General features: G+C 37.3%; 1 protein-coding gene across 2 annotated transcripts in view; it reads left to right on the top strand.

Annotated features, from left to right (window-relative positions):
* Positions 1–17459, top strand: part of SBF2 (SET binding factor 2) — a 479243-nt gene that overhangs the window by 358187 nt on the left and 103597 nt on the right. For both annotated transcript variants that reach the window (XM_059135879.1, XM_059135868.1), the window contains exon 17: positions 15411–15479. In XM_059135879.1, the coding sequence (XP_058991862.1) occupies positions 15411–15479 (69 nt within the window). The remainder of the gene's footprint in view (positions 1–15410; positions 15480–17459) is intronic.

Raw genomic sequence — 17459 nt, 5'->3', positions numbered from 1 at the left:
CTCCTCATCCTTGCCAACATCTGTCGTTTCCTGACTTGCTAATGATCTGTATTTCCCTGATGCTGAGTGATGTTGAGCACTTTCTCATATGTCTTTTGACCATTTGGGTATCTGCTTTGCACAAATTTCTGTTCATGTCTTCTGCCCATTTATTTTTTTTTTAAGATTTTATTTATATATTTGATAGACAGATTACAAGTAGTCAGAGAGGCGGGCAGGGAGAGAGGAGAAACTAGGCTCTCCGCTGAGCAGAGAGCCTGATGTGGGGTTCAATCCCAGGACCCTGAGACCACAACCTGAGCCTAAGGCAGAGGCTTTAACCCACTGAGCCACCCAGGCGCCCCCTTCTGCCCATTTCTTGATTGGATTATTTATTCTTTGGTTGTTGAGTTTGATAAGTTCCTCATAGAGTTTGGATACTAGCCCTTTATCTGATATGTCATTTGCCAGTATTTTCTCCTATTCTCTCAGTTGTCTTTGTAGTTTTATTGACTATTTCCTTTGCTGTGCAAAAGCTTTTTCTCTTAATGAAGTCCCAGTAGTTCATTTTTGCCCTTGCTTCCCTTGCCGTTGGCAATGTGTCTAGGAAGAAGCTGCTATAGCTGAGACTGAAGAGGTTGCTGCCTAGGTTCTCTTCAAGGATTTTGATGGATTCCTTTCTCACATTTAGGTCTTCCATCCATTTTGAGTCTATTTTTGTGTGTGGTGTAAGGAAATGGTCTACTTTCATTCTTCTGCATGTGGCTATCCAATTTTCCCAACATCATTTGTTGAAGAGACTGTCTTTTCCATTGAACATTCCTTCCTGCTTTGTCGAAAATTAGTTAACTATAGAGTTGAGGGTCCATTTCTGGACTCTATTCTGTTCCATTGATCTATGTGTCTGTTTTTGTGCCAGTACCATACTGTCTTGATGATTACAGCTTTGTAATAATAGAGTGTGAAGTTTAGAATTGTGATGCCACCAGCTTTGGTTTTGTTTTTCAACATTCTTTTGGCTATTCAGGGTCTTTTCTAGTTCCATATAAATTTTAGGATTATTTGTTCATTTCTTTGAAAAAAGTTGATGGTATTTTGATAGGGATTGCATTAAATGTGTAGACTGTTCTAGGTAGCATAGACATTTTCACACTATTTGTTTTTCCAATCCGTGAGCATGGAACGTTTTTCCATTTCTTTGTTTCTTCCTCAGTTTCTTTCATGAGTACTTTATAGTTTTCTGAGTACAGATTCTTTGCCTCTTTGGTTAGGTTTATTCCTAGGTATATTATGGTTTTGGGTGCAGTTGTAAATGGGATTGACTCCTTAATTTTACTTTGTTCTGTTTTGTTCTTGGTATATAGAAATGCAACTGATTTCTGTGCATTAATTTTATATCCTGACACTACTGAATTCCTATATGGGTTATAGCAGTCTTGGGGTGGGGTCTTTGGGTTTTCCACATAAAGTATCGTATCATCTGCTAAAGAGTGAGATTGATGACTTCTTTGCCAACTTGGATGCCTTTTATTTCTTTTTGTTGTCTGATTGCTACATCTAGGAATTCTAGTACTATGTTGAATAGCAGTGGTGATAGTGGATATCCCTGCCTTGTTCCTGACCTCAGGGGAAAGCTCTCAGTTTCTTCCCATGGAAAATGATATTCACTGTGGGTTTTTCATAGATAGCTTTTATGATAGTGAGGTATGTACCCTGTATCCCTACATTATGAAGAGTTTTGATCAAAAAGGATGCTGTACTTTGTCAAATGCTTTTCTGCATCTATTGAGAGTATCATATGGTTCTTGTTCTTTCTTTTATTAACATATTTTATCACATTGATTGATTTGCGAATGTTGAACCACCCCTGCAACCCAGGAACAAATCCCACTTGGTCGTGAGGAGTAATCCTTTTTAATCAGGTTTTTTTTTTTTTTAAGATTTTATTTATTTATTTGACACAGAGAGATCACAAGTAGGCAGAGAGGCAGGCAGAGAGAGAGAGAGAGGAGGAAGCAGGCTCACTGCTGAGCAGAGAGCCCGATGCGGGACTTGATCGCAGGACCCTGAGATCATGACCTGAGCCGAAGGCAGCGGCTTAACCCACTGAGCCACCCAGGCGCCCGAGGAGTAATCCTTTTAATGTACTGTTGGATCCTATTGGATAGTATGTTGGTGAGAATTTTTGCATCCATGTTCATCAAGCTTGTTGGTCTGTAATTCTCCTTTTTGATGGGGTCTTTCTCTGGTTCTGGGATCAAGGTACTGCTGGCCTCATAAAATGAGTTTGGAAGTTTACCTTCCATTTCTATTTTTTTGGAAAAGTTTCAGGAGAATAGGTATAAATTCTTCTTTAAATGTTGGGTAGGAAAAAGAGCGTTTGGTAGAATTCCTCTGGGAAGCCGTCTGACCTTGGGTTCTTGTTTGTTGGGAGACTTTTGATGACTGCTTCAATCTCCTTACTGGTTATGGGTCTGCTCAGGTTTTCTTTTTCTTCCTGTTTTGGTTTTGGTAGTTTATTTGTCTCTAGGAATGTATCCATTTCTTACAGATTGTCAAATTTGTTGTGTATAGTTGCTCATAATATGTTCTTATAATTGTTTGTATTTCTTTGGTATTGGTTGTGATCTCTCCTCTTTCGTTCACGATTTTATTAATTTGGGTCCTTTCTCTATTCTTTTTGATATGTCTGGCCAGGGGTTGATCAATCTTAATAATTCTTTCAAAGAACCATCTCCTAGTTTTGTTGATCTGTTCTACTATTCTTTTTGTTTCTATTTCATTGATTTCTGCTCTGATCTTTATGATTTCTCTTCTTCTGCTAGGTTTAGGCTTTCTTTGCTATTCTTTCTCCAGCTCCTGTAGGTATAGGGTTAAGTTGTGTATTTCAGACCTTTCTTGTTTCTTAAGACTTGTAGTGCTATATACTTTCCTCTTAATACTACCTTTGCTGAGTAATTTTGAACAGTTGTGGTTTTTTAAAAATTTGTTTTTCAGTGTTCCAAGATTGTTTATGCACCACAGCCAGTGCTCACTCCATGCAGTACATCTGGGACTCTGAGGAACAAACTGAGGGTTTTAGAGGGAAGGTGGATGGGGGTGTTAGGTGAACACTTGTGTATTTATTTTTGTTTCCATGCATTTTTTAAAATTCTTCTTTAATTTCCTGGTTGACCCATTCATTCTTTACTAGGATGCTCTTTAGCCTCCATGTATTTCCTCTTGTGATTGAGTGCTAGTTTGAAAGCATTGTGGTCCAAAACTTTGCAGGGAATGATCCCAGTCTTTTGGTACCAGTTGAGACCCGATTTGTGAACCAGGAGGTGATCTATTCTAGAGAATGTTCCATGTGTACTAGAGAAGAATGTGTACTCTGTTGCTTTGGAATGGAATGTTCTGAATATATCCATAAAGTCCATCTGGTCCAGTGTGTTATTTAAAACCTTTATTTTCTTGTTGATCTTTTGCTTAGATGATCCGTCCATTTCAGTGAGGGGGTTGTTAAAGTCCCCTACTATTATTGTATTACTGTTGATATGTTTCTTTGATTTTGTTTCTAATTGGTTTATATAATTGGCTGCTCCTGTGTTAGGGGCATAGATAATTTAAACTATTAGATCTTCATATTGAATAGACTCTTTAAGTATGAAATAGTATCCTTCCTCATCTCTTATTATAGTCTTTCATTTAAAATCTAATTTGTTTTATATAAGGATTGCCAACCCAGGTTTCTTTTGATTTTTATTAGCATGGCAAATGGTTTTCCACCCCCTCACTTTAAATCTGGATGTGCCTTTGGGTCTAAAATGAGTCTCCTGCACACAGCATATCGATGGGTCTTATTTTTTATCCAGTCTGATACCCTGTGTTTTTTGATTGGGGCATTTAGCCCATTTACATTCAGGGTAACTATTGAAAGATAATAAGCTAGTGCCTTTATATTGTTTATAAGGTGACTGTTACTGTACATTGTCTCTGTTTCTTTCTGGTCTATGTTACTTTTAGGCTCTCTCTTTGCTTAGAGGACAGTATTTCAATATTTCAGATATTCAAATATTCAAATATTTCAATATTTCCTGTAGGGCTGGCTTGGTGTTTGTGAATTCTTTTAGTTTTTGTTTGTCTTGAAAACTTTTTATCTTTCCTTCTATTTTCAACAGCAGCCTAGCTAGCTATAGTATTCTTGGCTGCATATTTTTCTCATTTAGTGCTCTGAATATATCATGGCAGTCCTTTCTGGCCTGCTAGGTCTCTGTATAGATCTGCTGCCAATCTAATGTTTCTACCACTGTAGGTTACAGACCTCTTGTCACAAGCTGCTGTCAGGATTTTCTTTTTGTCTCTGAGGCTTGTGGGTTTTGCTATTAGATGATGGGGTGTTGACCTGTTTTTATTGATTTGGGGGGGTTCCCTGTGCCTCCTGTTTTTTGATGCCTATTTCCTTCCCTAAATTAGGGAACTTCTCTGCTATAATTTGCTCCATTTTACCATCTGCCCCTCCCTCTCTTTCTTCTTCTGGGATCCCAATTATCCGAATACTGTTTTATCTTATGATATCACTTATCTCTCGAATTCTACCCTCATGATTTTTCTCTCTTTTTCTCAGATTCTTTATTCTCCATTATTTGGTCTTCTGTATCACTAATTCTCTCTTCTGCCTCATTTATCCTAGCAGTTAGAGCCTCCATTTTTTTATTACACCTCACTAGTAGCCTTTTTTATTTTGACTTCGTTAGATTTTAGAAAGGGATTCTCTAGTATCTTCTATGCTTTTATCAAGCTCGCCTAGTATCTTTAGATTCATCATTCTAAACTCTAGTTCTGACATCTTTCTAATGTTTGTATTGATTAGGTCACTGACAATTGGTACTGCCTCTTGTTCTTTTTTTTTTTTTTTTTGAGGTAAGTTTTTGCATTTTGTCATTTTGTCCAGAGAAGAATAGATGAATGATAGAACCAAATACTAAAAGAGTAACAATGACCCCAGAGAAATATACACTAAACAAATCAGAAGAGACCCAAAACTGGAGAAAAAGAAAGGGGAAAAAAATATGACTAGGCTGGTGAATAGAACAGAGCCATACACTAAATTTTGGGTGTATTTTGGTCTGTTAGAAGAAACTGCCTCCCAAAATTTTAAAGAAAGAGAAACATATTTACAAAAATAAGGGTAAATACAATAAAGGGATGGAATAGGACTATAAAGATGAAAATTAAAAATGATTTTAAAAGAGAATTGATAAGAAGTTGGTTGAAGGGTGCCTGGGTGGCTCAGTGGGTTAAGCCGCTGCCTTTGGCTCAGGTCATGATCTCAGGGTCCTGGGATCAAGTCCCGCATTGGGCTCTCTGCTCAGCAGGGAGCCTGCTTCCCTTCCTCTCTCTCTGCCTACTTGTGATCTCTCTCTGTCAAATAAATAAATAAAATCTTTAAAAAAAAAAAAAAGAAGTTGGTTGAAAAAAGAAAGAAAATAAATGAAACAAAAAAAGAAAAGTGAATGTGATCAGGTGGGAAACTAGAACAAAGACATACACTAGATTCGGGGTATATTTTGGTCTGTTAGAAGTAAGTGTAAGAAGAAGCCTACTACATCTGATTGTTTAAGTAATGTTATTCAGCAAATGTAATTGCATCGCCCACATGTCTTAAATTAAAAATCTTGGTCTAAAAAAAAAAGAGGTAAGTGTATCCCAAAATTTAAAAAAAGAAAAACTTATATATATACAAAAAAATAAGATTAAATACAATAAAGTGATTGAATATGAGTGTAAAAATGAAAATTAAAAAATATTTTTAAAAAGGAATTGAGCATATGAGGTGTTGGTTGAAAAAGGAATGAAGAAAAATTCAGAAAAAAATAGAAAAGAAAAAAATTAAGAAAATTTTTAAAATTGGCTTAGAAAGACTAACAAATCATAGGGGAAAAAAGCCATGATCTATGTGTGTATTCCCCTAGCACTGGAGTTTTGCATTTCTCATTGATCAGTAAACTTGGTCTTAGCTGGATGTTCTTGCTGATCTTCTGGGGGAGGAACCATTGCTGTGATTCTTAAATGTCTTTGCCTGAGTTGGAATTACACCTCCCTTGCCAGGGGCCAGGCTAAGTAATCCACTCTGGTTTGTTCTCAACTGCTTTTGTTCTATGAAGGCTTTCCACACAGTTTTAGAGGATGAAAATGAAGATGGTGGTCTCCCAACCTCTGGCCCCAGAGAAACCAAGAATTTGGGGCCCCACTCCTCAGTGTGTCCTCAGAGAAAAGCAGTCACTTTTGTCTCCCTGGTCTCTGGCCACACTCCGTGCTCACCCAGCCTATAACCAAGTGTTTCTATCTCTCGCACACAACCTCAGTTGGAGTTTCCAAACCCAGCAGAATCCTGCAGCCTGCACCACTCCTCTCAGTGGAGGAAAGGGGGGCATCTCCCTGGATCAGTGGCTTGTTGGGTCCCTGCTCAAAGAGTAGTAGCCAAACTGTACTGCAGATCACAGTTTATGGCAACCCCAATCTGACAGCCCACTCCTCATCTCTGTCTTTGCAGCCAGCTTCCCCACTCTGATACCTGGGAGCTCCACTAAACTCAGGCACGCCTGGTCTTTCTGTGACCCCGAGGGTCCTGAGACCACACTGTGCCAGCGACAATTCCACCTCATTCCCTCCTCCCCTTAGCCACTGGAGTGACATCCCTCATAAGAGCAGACTTCTAAAAGTTTTGATCTTGTACTCTGCTGCTCTGTCACTTGCTGGGAGCCAGCTAACAGAGGCTCCCTCCCCACTGTGGTCTATCTTCTGATATATTGCCTCAGATTCACTTCTCCACACATCCTACCTTCCAGAAAGTGGTCATTTTTTTTTAAGACTTTATTTATTTACTTGACAGACATAGATCACAAGCAGGCAGAGGCAGGCAGAGGGTGGAGGTGAGGGGACAGGCTCCCCGCTGAGCAGAGAGCCCGTCGCGGGGCTTTATCCCAGGACCCTGAGATCGTGACCTGAGCCTCTGCCAGAGGCTTAAACCACTGAGCCACCCAGTGCCCAAGTGGTCACTTCTATGTTCATAGAATTGCTGCTATTCTTTTCTTCAATCTCCTGTTGAGTTTGTAGATGTTCAGAATGGTTTGATAACTATCTAGCTAAATTCCTGGGACCAGATTAGGTCTCCTACTCCTCTGCCATCTTGCTCCTCCCCCTCTGTATATAGTATTCAATGTATACCCATTAGCTCTGACTTCTTAAAAAATCTTTGGTACTGATTTTTCTACTTGCTTGAGATGTTAAGTACTGGCAATGGTATATTAAAATCTCTCAATGTAATTGTGAATTTTTATTTTTATATGTCAGTTTTTGTTTTATGTGTTTTTAGATGAAGGCTATGTTAATTAAGTGTATACACATTTAAAATTGTTACATCTTTCTGATAAGTTGAGCTATTTTACGTAATGCTTCTTTTTATTTCTTGTAATGCCTTTTTCCTAAAGATTATTTTGTATGATTGTTAATATAGCTATCTCAACTCCTTTTGGTATTTGCTTGGTACATCTTTTTCCAGCCTTTTACCTTTTGTGTATTCTTAAGTTTTAAACAACAAATATTTAGACTGTAGCTTTTTATTCAATGACAATCTTTGCTTTTTTAGCCAGAATATTTGGTTTATTTTGGCTATCACAATTTTATTTATTTTTACCATGTTATTTTGTTATTTTCTGATTGTTTCTCCTTGGGAGTTTCTTTTCCTCTTTCTGGCTTTCCTTTGGATTATAAGTTTTGTGTTTGTTTTCCTCTCCATTTTTTTTTCTCCTTTAGATTAGAAGTTATAACCCATTCTATATTCCTTTGGTAATAATACAGAAAACTTTAAATGCTCACTTAATTTATCAATATCCAGTTCTAGACTACCACCTCACAATTTCTGTGCTACTGTGGTTGTATATGTTACTTGTATTATTAATTTTCTTTAATACCAAAAGACATAATTATCATTGTTTTATATCACTGTGTGTTCAGATTTACCCACATATTTATGAGTTTCCTTGTGTAATTATCTTTTTTATACCCCAGCCTTCTTATCTGGTGTTCTAGGTGGCTCTAGGGGTTCGAGGTTTATGGTAGCTCTCCTAATGGACTTCCTACCTTTAGCAAGCACTGGGCTTTGTTTCCTGTCCCTTGAGTCCTTTCGTTGTTCAAAATTAATATTCAGATTTACTTTGCTCACAAGCTGCTTCTGAGGTAAAATTTTACTTCAGTGCTCTGTTTACCACTCTAGGTTCCACTTAACTTACATTTTGGTCTGAGTATTCATTAGGTCCTTGCCAGTTTATTGCTTTGCATTAACATTTTTTAAACATTTTATCTAGCATCTTTTAATTGTTCAACAAAAGTGTCTGTCAAATATGAAATTAACAGAAGTCAAGAAAAAAGTCTGAGAACAACAAGTGTTGGTAGGGATATAGAGAAGAGGAAACCCTCTTATACTGTTGTTGGGAAATGCAACCATTATGGAAAACAGTATGGAAGTTCCTAAAAAAATTAAAAATAGAACTACCATATGAGCTAGGCGTTCTGCTGCTGGGCATTTATCCAAAGAAGGAGAAAACACCAATCTGAAGAGATAAATGCACTCCTCTGTTGATACATTATTTACAATCGCCAGGAGATGGAAGCAGCCTAAGTGTCCTTCTGTAGATGAACAAAGATGTGGTGTGTGTGTGAGAGAGAAAAGACTGAGGTCTTGCCATTTGTGACAGCAAGGACCTAGAGCATATTATGCTAAATGAAATAAATCAGGCAGAGAAAGACAAATCTTGTATGATTTCACTTATGTGTAGAATCCAAAAAACAATATAAATGAACAAACAAAACAGAAATAGACTCAGATACAAGAAACACATTGTTGCTTACCAGAAGGAAGAGTGGTTGGGTTGTAGGCAAAATAGGTGAAGGAGATTAAGAGGTAGCAACATCCAGTTATAAAATAAGTCATGGGGATATAATATACGGCATGGGGAATTTAGTCAATGTTGTAATAACTTATTTGGTGACACTAACTAGCCTTATCATGGGAACCATTTGGTAATACAGAAAAATATTGAATCACTCTGATTCCCCTGAAAGTGATAGGATATTATACATTAGTTATACTTCAATTAAAAAAAAAATAAAAGTAAAAGTCCATAACAAGTTTTAAGGTGATCCTTTGTTTGGAATTCTCTCGGATTTTTGATTATATTGAATCATCGTTTTTCCAAAATATTTTTTTTTTTTTTTCTTTTCCTCCCTGGGATTTTCATCTTCTTTTTTTTTTTTTTTTTTTTTTTTAATTTTTTTTTTAATTTTTTTTTTTTATAAACATATATTTTTTATATACATATATTTTTATCCCCAGGTCTGTGAATCACCAGGTTTACACACTTCACAGCACTCACCAAATCACATACCCTCCCCAATGTCCATAATCCCACCCCCTTCTCCCCAACCCCCTCCCCCCGGCAACCCTCAGTTTGTTTTGTGAGATTAAGAGTCATTTATGGTTTGTCTCCCTCCCAATCCAAAATATATTTTTAACTACTTTCTTAAAAAATGTTCTTATTCAAATTCAGTTTGGAGATGCTGCCGACCAACTTGTCTCCATACAGTCACAGTTTAAAAACCCTGAAAAGTCCTACAGTTTAAAAAAAAAAGAAAGAAAGAAAAGAAAAGAAAAAACAAAACAAAACAAGAGGGTACCTGGGTGACTCAGTTGGTTAAGTGTCTGCCTTTGGACCAAGTCATGATCCCAGGTTCCTGGGATCAAGTCCCGCATCAGGCTTCTTGCTCAGTGGGGAACCTGCTCATGCCTTTTCTCTTTTTCTCTCTCAAATAAATAAATAAAGTCTTTTTTTAAAAATTAAAAAACAAGCAAGGGCACTTCATTTAATTTTGTTTACCCAGCATTTTCCCAACTCCCAGCTGCCCACAAATAATAGCTATCAATACTCTGTAAAACTAGTGTTTGTGCAAGTTTGAGTACACTCCCCTTGGATTCCTATGGAAACCTTTAGATATGTTTCCTTGGAAAACCAAGGAGTCTTCCTTGCAGAGCTAAGTATTGGGCTACTTTCACCTCTTGCTATTGTGAATAATACCTCTGTGAACATAAATGTACAAATATCTGTTCATTTTACTGTTGTTTTGGATATATATCCAGAAGTAGAACTGTTGGAACATATGGTAATTCTGTTTTTCAATTTTTGAGGAACTGCCATACTGTTTTCCTAGCAGCTGCACCATTTTACATTCCCACTGAGCTCTTCTGACTGTTCCATTCCCCAACATTTCACCCAATGAATTTTGGCATAAATAACATCTCTTTTGCCTGATCAATAACAAAATACCCTTTGAATTCAACACTAAAACAGAAAAAACATTTCCAGTTAGTTACAAGAGAGATTCAAGTCTTAGAGAAGTTAAAGTATGAAAAAAAATGTGTATCTTAGAGGCATTGAAATATAATAAATATACTGAAATCCCTTCCAAAAGTTTTTTAAAATATAAATTACACAGCTTTTAATACAATTTTATAAAACAGGAAAGTAAATGTAGCTGCTCACCTGATAAGGAAGAAGTAAAACTGTCATGAGTTGCAGATGATATGATACTCTATTTAGAAAACCTAAAAGACTTCACCAAAAACTGCTAGATCTGATACACAAATTCACTAAAGCCACAAAATCAACGTAAAGATATCAGTTGTATTTCTATAAACCAAGGATGAAGCAGCAGACAAAGAAATTAAGGAATCAGTCTCATTTACAATTGTACCGAAAGCAATAAGATACTTAGAAATAAACCTAACAAAAGAGGTGAAAGAGTCTATTTTCGTGTGTGGTGTAAGGAAATGGTCCAATTTCATTTTTCTGCATGTGGCTGTCCAATTTTCCCAGCACCATTTATTGAAGAGGCTGTCTTTTTTCCATTCGACATTCTTTCCTGCTTTGTCAAAGATTAGTTGACCATAGAGTTGAGAGTCTATTTCTGGGCTCTCTATTCTGTTCCATTGATCTATGGGTCTGTTTTTGTGCCAGTACCATGCTGTCTTGATGATAACAGCTTTGTAATAGAGCTTGAAGTCCGGGATTGTGATGCCACCAACGTTGGCTTTCTTTTTCAATATCCCTTTAGCTATTCGAGGTCTTTTCTGGTTCCATATAAATTTTAGAATTATTTGTTCCATTTCTTTGAAAAAGATGGATGGTACTTTGATAGGAATTGCATTAAATGTGTAGATTGCTTTAGGTAGCATAGACATTTTCACAATATTTATTCTTCCAATCCAGGAGCATGGAACATTTTTCCATTTCTTTGTGTCTTCCTCAATTTCTTTCATGAGTACTTTATAGTTTTCTGAGTATAGATTCTGTGTCTCTTTGGTTAGGTTTATTCCTAGGTATCTTATGGTTTTGGATGCAATTGTAAATGGGATTGACTCCTTAATTTCCCTTTCTTCTGTCTTGCTGTTGGTGTAGAGAAATGCAACTGATTTCTGTGCATTGATTTTATATCCTGACACTTTACTGAATTCCTGTATAAGTTCTAGCAGTTGTGGAGTGGAGTCTTTTGGGTTTTCCACATATAGTATCATATCATCTGCGAAGAGTGATAATTTGACTTCTTCTTTGCCGATTTGGATGCCTTTAATTTCCTTTTGTTGTCTGATTGCTGAGGCTAGGACCTCTAGTACTATGTTGAATAGCAGTGGTGATAATGGACATCCCTGCCGTGTTCCTGACCTTAGCGGAAAAGCTTTCAGTTTTTCTCCATTGAGAATGATATTTGCGGTGGGTTTTTCATAGATGGCTTTGATGATATTGAGGTATGTGCCCTCTATCCCTACACTTTGAAGAGTTTTGATCAGGAAGGGATGCTGTACTTTGTCAAATGCTTTTTCAGCATCTATTGAGAGTATCATATGGTTCTTGTTCTTACTTTTATTGATGTGTTGTATCACATTGACTGATTTGCGGATGTTGAACCAACCTTGCAGCCCTGGAATAAATCCCACTTGGTCGTGGTGAATAATCTTTTTAATGTACTGTTGAATCCTATTGGCTAGTATTTTGTTGAGTATTTTCGCATCTGTGTTCATCAAGGATATTGGTCTATAGCTCTCTTTTTTGGTGGGATCCTTGTCTGGTTTTGGGATCAAGGTGATGCTGGCCTCATAAAATGAGTTTGGATGAAGGACCTCAATGTGCAAAAGGAATCCATCAAAATCCTTGAGGAGAACACAGGCAGCAACCTCTTCGACCTCAGCCACAGCAACATCTTCCTAGGAACAACGCAAAAGGCAAGGGAAGCAAGGGCAAAAATGAACTATTGGGATTTCATCAAGATCAAAAGCTTTTGCACAGCAAAGGAAACAGTTAACAAAATCAAAAGACAACTGACAGAATGGGAGAAGATATTTGCAAACGACATATCAGATAAAGGACTAGTGTCCAGAATCTATAAAGAACTTAGCAAACTCAACACCCAAAGAACAAATAATCCAATCAAGAAATGGGCAGAGGACATGAACAGACATTTCTGCAAAGAAGACATCCAGATGGCCAACAGACACATGAAAAAGTGCTCCATATCACTCGGCATCAGGGAAATACAAATCAAAACCACAATGCGATATCACCTCACACCAGTCAGAATGGCTAAAATCAACAAGTCAGGAAATGACAGATGCTGGCGAGGATGCGGAGAAAGGGGAACCCTCCTACGCTGTTGGTGGGAATGCAAGCTGGTGCAACCTCTCTGGAAAACAGCATGGAGGTTCCTCAAAATGTTGAAAATAGAACTGCCCTATGACCCAGCAATTGCACTATTGGGTATTTACCCTAAAGATACAAACGTAGTGATCCAATGGGGCACGTGTACTCGAATGTTTATAGCAGCAATGTCCACAATAGCCAAACTATGGAAAGAACCTAGATGTCCATCCACAGATGAATGGATCAAGAAGATGTGGTATATATACACAATGGAATACTATGCAGCCATCAAAAGAAATGAAATCTTGCCATTTGCAACAACATGGATGGAACTAGAGCGTATCATGCTTAGCGAAATAAGTCAAGCAGAGAAAGACAACTATCATATGATCTCCCTGATATGAGGAAGTGGTGATGCAACATGGGGTTTAAGTGGGTACGAGAAGAATAAATGAAAGAAGATGGGATTGGGAGGGAGACAAACCATAAGTGACTCTTAATCTCACAAAACAAACTGAGGGTTGCTGGGGGGAGGGGGTTTGGGAGAAGGGGGTGGTATTATGGACATTGGGGAGGGTATGTGTTTTGGTGAGTGCTGTGAAGTGTGTAAACCTGGTGATTCACAGACCTGTACCCCTGGGGATAAAAATATATGTTTATAAAAAATAAAAAATTATATTAAAAAAAAAATTCTAAATGGAAAAAAAAAAAAAGAGGTGAAAGATATGTACTCTGAAAACTATAGAGCACAGATGAAACAAATTGAAGAGAACACAAAGAAATGGAAAGACTTTCCATGCTCATGGATTAGAAGAACAAATATTGTTAAAATGTTTATGCTACCCAAAGCAATCTACATATTTAATTGCAGTCCCTGTAAAATACCATCAGCATTTTTCACAGAGCTAGAGTAAACAATCCTAAAATTTGTATGGAACCACAAAAGACCCCAAATAGCCAAAGCAACCTTGAAGAAGAAGAAAAGCAAAGCAAAGCATCGTGATTTCTAACTTCAAGCTATATTAAAGCTGTAGTCATCAAGACAGTATGGCACTGGTACAAAAATAGCCACCTAGATCAATAGAACAGAATAGAAAACCCAGAAATGAGCCCGCAACTATATATGGTCAATCTTCCACAAAACAGGAAAGAATATCCAATGGGGAAAAGATAGTCTCTTCAACGAATAGTGTTGGGACAACTGGACAGCTACATGCAAAAGAATGAAACTGGACGATTTTCTTATACCATACACAAAAATAAGTTCAAAATGGATTAAAGACCTAAATGTGAGACTTGAAACCATAAAAATCGTAGAGGACAGCAGAGGCAGCTACCTTTTTGATGTCGGTTGTAGCAACTTCTTACTAGTTATGTCTACAGAGGCAAGGGAAACAAAAGCAAACATAAACTATTGGGAGGGACTTCATCAAAATAAAACACTTCTGCAGAGTGAAGGAAACAGTCAACAAAACTAAAAGGCAGACTTCAGAATGGGAGAAGATATTTGCAAATGCATATCTGATAAAGGGTAAGTACCCAAAATATACAAAGAACTTGTCAAACTCAACCCCTAAAAAATGAATAAATCAATTTAAAAATGGTCAAAAGACATAAACAGAGATTTCCCCAGAGAAGACATACAAGTGCCCAACAGCCACAAGAACAGATGATCAACATCACTCATCATCAGGGAAATGCAAATCAAAACTACCTCACACCAGTCAGAAGGGCTAACATATAAATCTCAAAACAGGTGTTAGCAAGGATGTGGAGAAAGGAGAACCCACTCGCGCTGTTTGTGGGAATGCAAACTGATGCAGTCACTCCAGAAGAGAGTATGGAGGTTCTTCAGAAAGTTAAAAATAGAGCTACCCTGTGACCTAGCAATTGCACTACTTAGGTATTTATCCAAAGGATATAAAAATACTAATTCAAAGGAATACATGTACCCGATGTTTATTGCAGCATTATTTATAACCAAATTATGGAAGGAACCCAAATGTCCATTGGCTGATAGTGGGGTGTATCTGTGTCTGTGTGTCTGTGTGTGTCTGTGTCTACATGCATGTGCACATGCATTGGAATATTACTTAGCCATAAAAAGGAAATGAAATCTTGCCATTAGGAATAACATGGATGGGGCAAGACAATATTATGCTAAGTGAAATAAGTCAGAGAAAAACAAATACCATGTGATTTCATTCATGGGGAATTGACGAAATAAAACAAGCAACCAAACAAAGGGAAAAGACAAAGCAGGAGGGAAACCAAGAAACAGACTCTTATTTAACTTTAGAGAACAAACGAATGGTTCCCAGAGGGGAGGTGGGTGAGGAGATAGGTGAAATAGGTGATGGGGATTAAGGAGGGCACTTGCTGTGATGAGCACTGGGTATTGTATGGAAGTGGTGAGTCACTATATTGCACATCTGAAATTAATATTGCACTGTATGTTAGCTCATTGGAATTTACATAAAAATTTTAAAAAGTCTATCTCAAATGTATTTTCATCTCTTTTCTAAAATAATGTGCTTCAAGGACAGTTTTGTTTTTCAAAGTTACTTAAGACTTGGTGACAATTTGGAATAAAAGTAAAAACCCCATAAGACAGTAAACAGTATGTCCTAGATTTTTGTGTCCATATATTTGTGATTTCTGGTTAATGTCCTAATTATGCTCATTTCTCTTTGTTTTAAGGATTGTTCAAGTTTAGAAGAATATAACATTGCTGCAGCATTGCTCCCTTTGACCAGTGCTTTCTACAGGGTAAGTTTCATTGGTTTATATTTAAGCTCCGTATGATTTATATAAATATCTGAAGTTTGGTTTATCATGGAACAACATGAATCTTTTCCACTCGTATATCAAAGATATATTTGTGGTTATATTTATTATAATATTTATTGCATGCAGTTGACCATTGAACAACACAGATTCTAACTGTACGGGTCCACTTATTTGTGGCTTTTTTCTGGTACAGTACTGCAAATGTATTTTCTCATCCTTATGATTTTCTCAATAGCATTTTCTGTAGTTTATTGTAAAAATACAGTTTATGTACATATAACATATAAAATATGTATTAATCAACTGTTGATGTTATCAGTAAGGCTTCCAGTTAACTCTAAGCCATGAATAGTGAAGTTTTAGGGAAGTAACAGTTATACATTGATTATTAACTGCATAAGGGGTCAGTGCCCCCAACCACGCAATGTTCAAGAGCCAAATGTACTGTGTGTAGAAAAATCTAATATATAATACTAAATCATCTCCTAAGATAGAACTCCACCCATTCCATCCCTGCTTTTTTTTTTTTTTTTGCTTTATTTTTCTTTTTAAGATTTTATTTATTTGACAGAGGGAGACACACAGCGAGAGAGGGAACACAAGCAGGGGGAGTGGGAGAGGGAGAAACAGGCTTCCCACTGAGCAAGGAGCACAAAGCAGGGCTCCATCCCAGGACCCTGGGATCATGACCTGAGCCAAAGGCAGATTCATAATGACTGAGCCACCCAGGAGCCCCTACTTTATTTTTCTTTATAGCATTTTGTAACACTTGTAATTGTATATTCATTTATTTACGTTTGAGTATTTTCCCCTACCATAGAAAATAAATTCCATGAGTCTAGGATATTTTCTGAGAGATATTAATTGATAAGGCCAGTTTGGGATTTTTTTTTTTTTTAACTTTATTTCAAACAGCCTGTCCACAGTTAAAGATCTTAACCCGAAGGTTCTCCGTAATCAGAAGTTCTTTCTCTAAGTCACTGCATATCCCTCTTTCTTCTTAGTTACCCACCCTCCCTGCCTCCCTCCCTCTTTTAAAACAGAAAGTGGAATTCTTGACATTCACACTTCTGAGAACTGGCAAGTCATACTGAACATGCTCAGGAAATAGGACAAATCTCAAAAAAGTCAAACAAATGAATTTTAGGTTTAGAAGCTGATGACGACTAACTGGAGCTTGTACATCATCTTTTGGCCTTCCCTCCCCGGCTTAGCCCTAGCTCCAGGCCTATTCCATTTTTCCTTCAGTGCACATATACTAACCTTCTGTGAACTCCCTGATCCCTTCATCTCATTCCCCTGCTAGCATGGAGAACACTGTTACAAAAATTAGCCAGGCTGTCCTGAATCCTAAGCCACCTAGGAAATTTGTTTCTGTATCTCAGAGCAGCTAGAAAACTTAGTCCACTGTCTAACTTGTCTTCATATAGGCCCTCACCTGGCAGTTGTTAAAGAAAATGGGCATTTTAAATCTTTCCCACTTTCAATGTCTAAAATATTTTTTAAACTTAAATACTATGTAGAAATAAATAAGAATCATAGGGAAAATAAGAATTGACAATAGAAACTCAATTGCTTGAGTGACTGATCGCTTATGATTCTTTTTTAAGGAGAATCATTCAACCATTTTATAGTATATATTAGTGAGGGTTTGATCATGATAGCAGAAGTACCATGAGTGATATAATTAAGTAACTTATTATAAGGGGCCAGCCCTTATATTGTTAGAGAAATTGGGGGGAAAGTTTATAGAAAGCTTTGAATTAGGCTCTACTTGTGGGCCTTAAGTCCCTGTCAGTCATGACACAGGGAAGACCAAGGACAAACTGCAGTCTGTGTGTATCTCTTACTTTTTCTAACCTACACAATGCAAATGACCTGCAAAAGAAGGAGCACTGTTAGCCACAGAGCTACACATGCACCTGGCCCTGGGCTAGGAGAAGCTGAAGGAGATGCGGC

Source organism: Mustela lutreola, chromosome 1 (genome assembly GCF_030435805.1).
Source record: "Mustela lutreola isolate mMusLut2 chromosome 1, mMusLut2.pri, whole genome shotgun sequence".
NCBI lineage: Eukaryota > Metazoa > Chordata > Mammalia > Carnivora > Mustelidae > Mustela > Mustela lutreola.
Note: the sequence above shows the minus strand (reverse complement) of the source record. Positions and strands in the feature narration are given on the sequence as shown.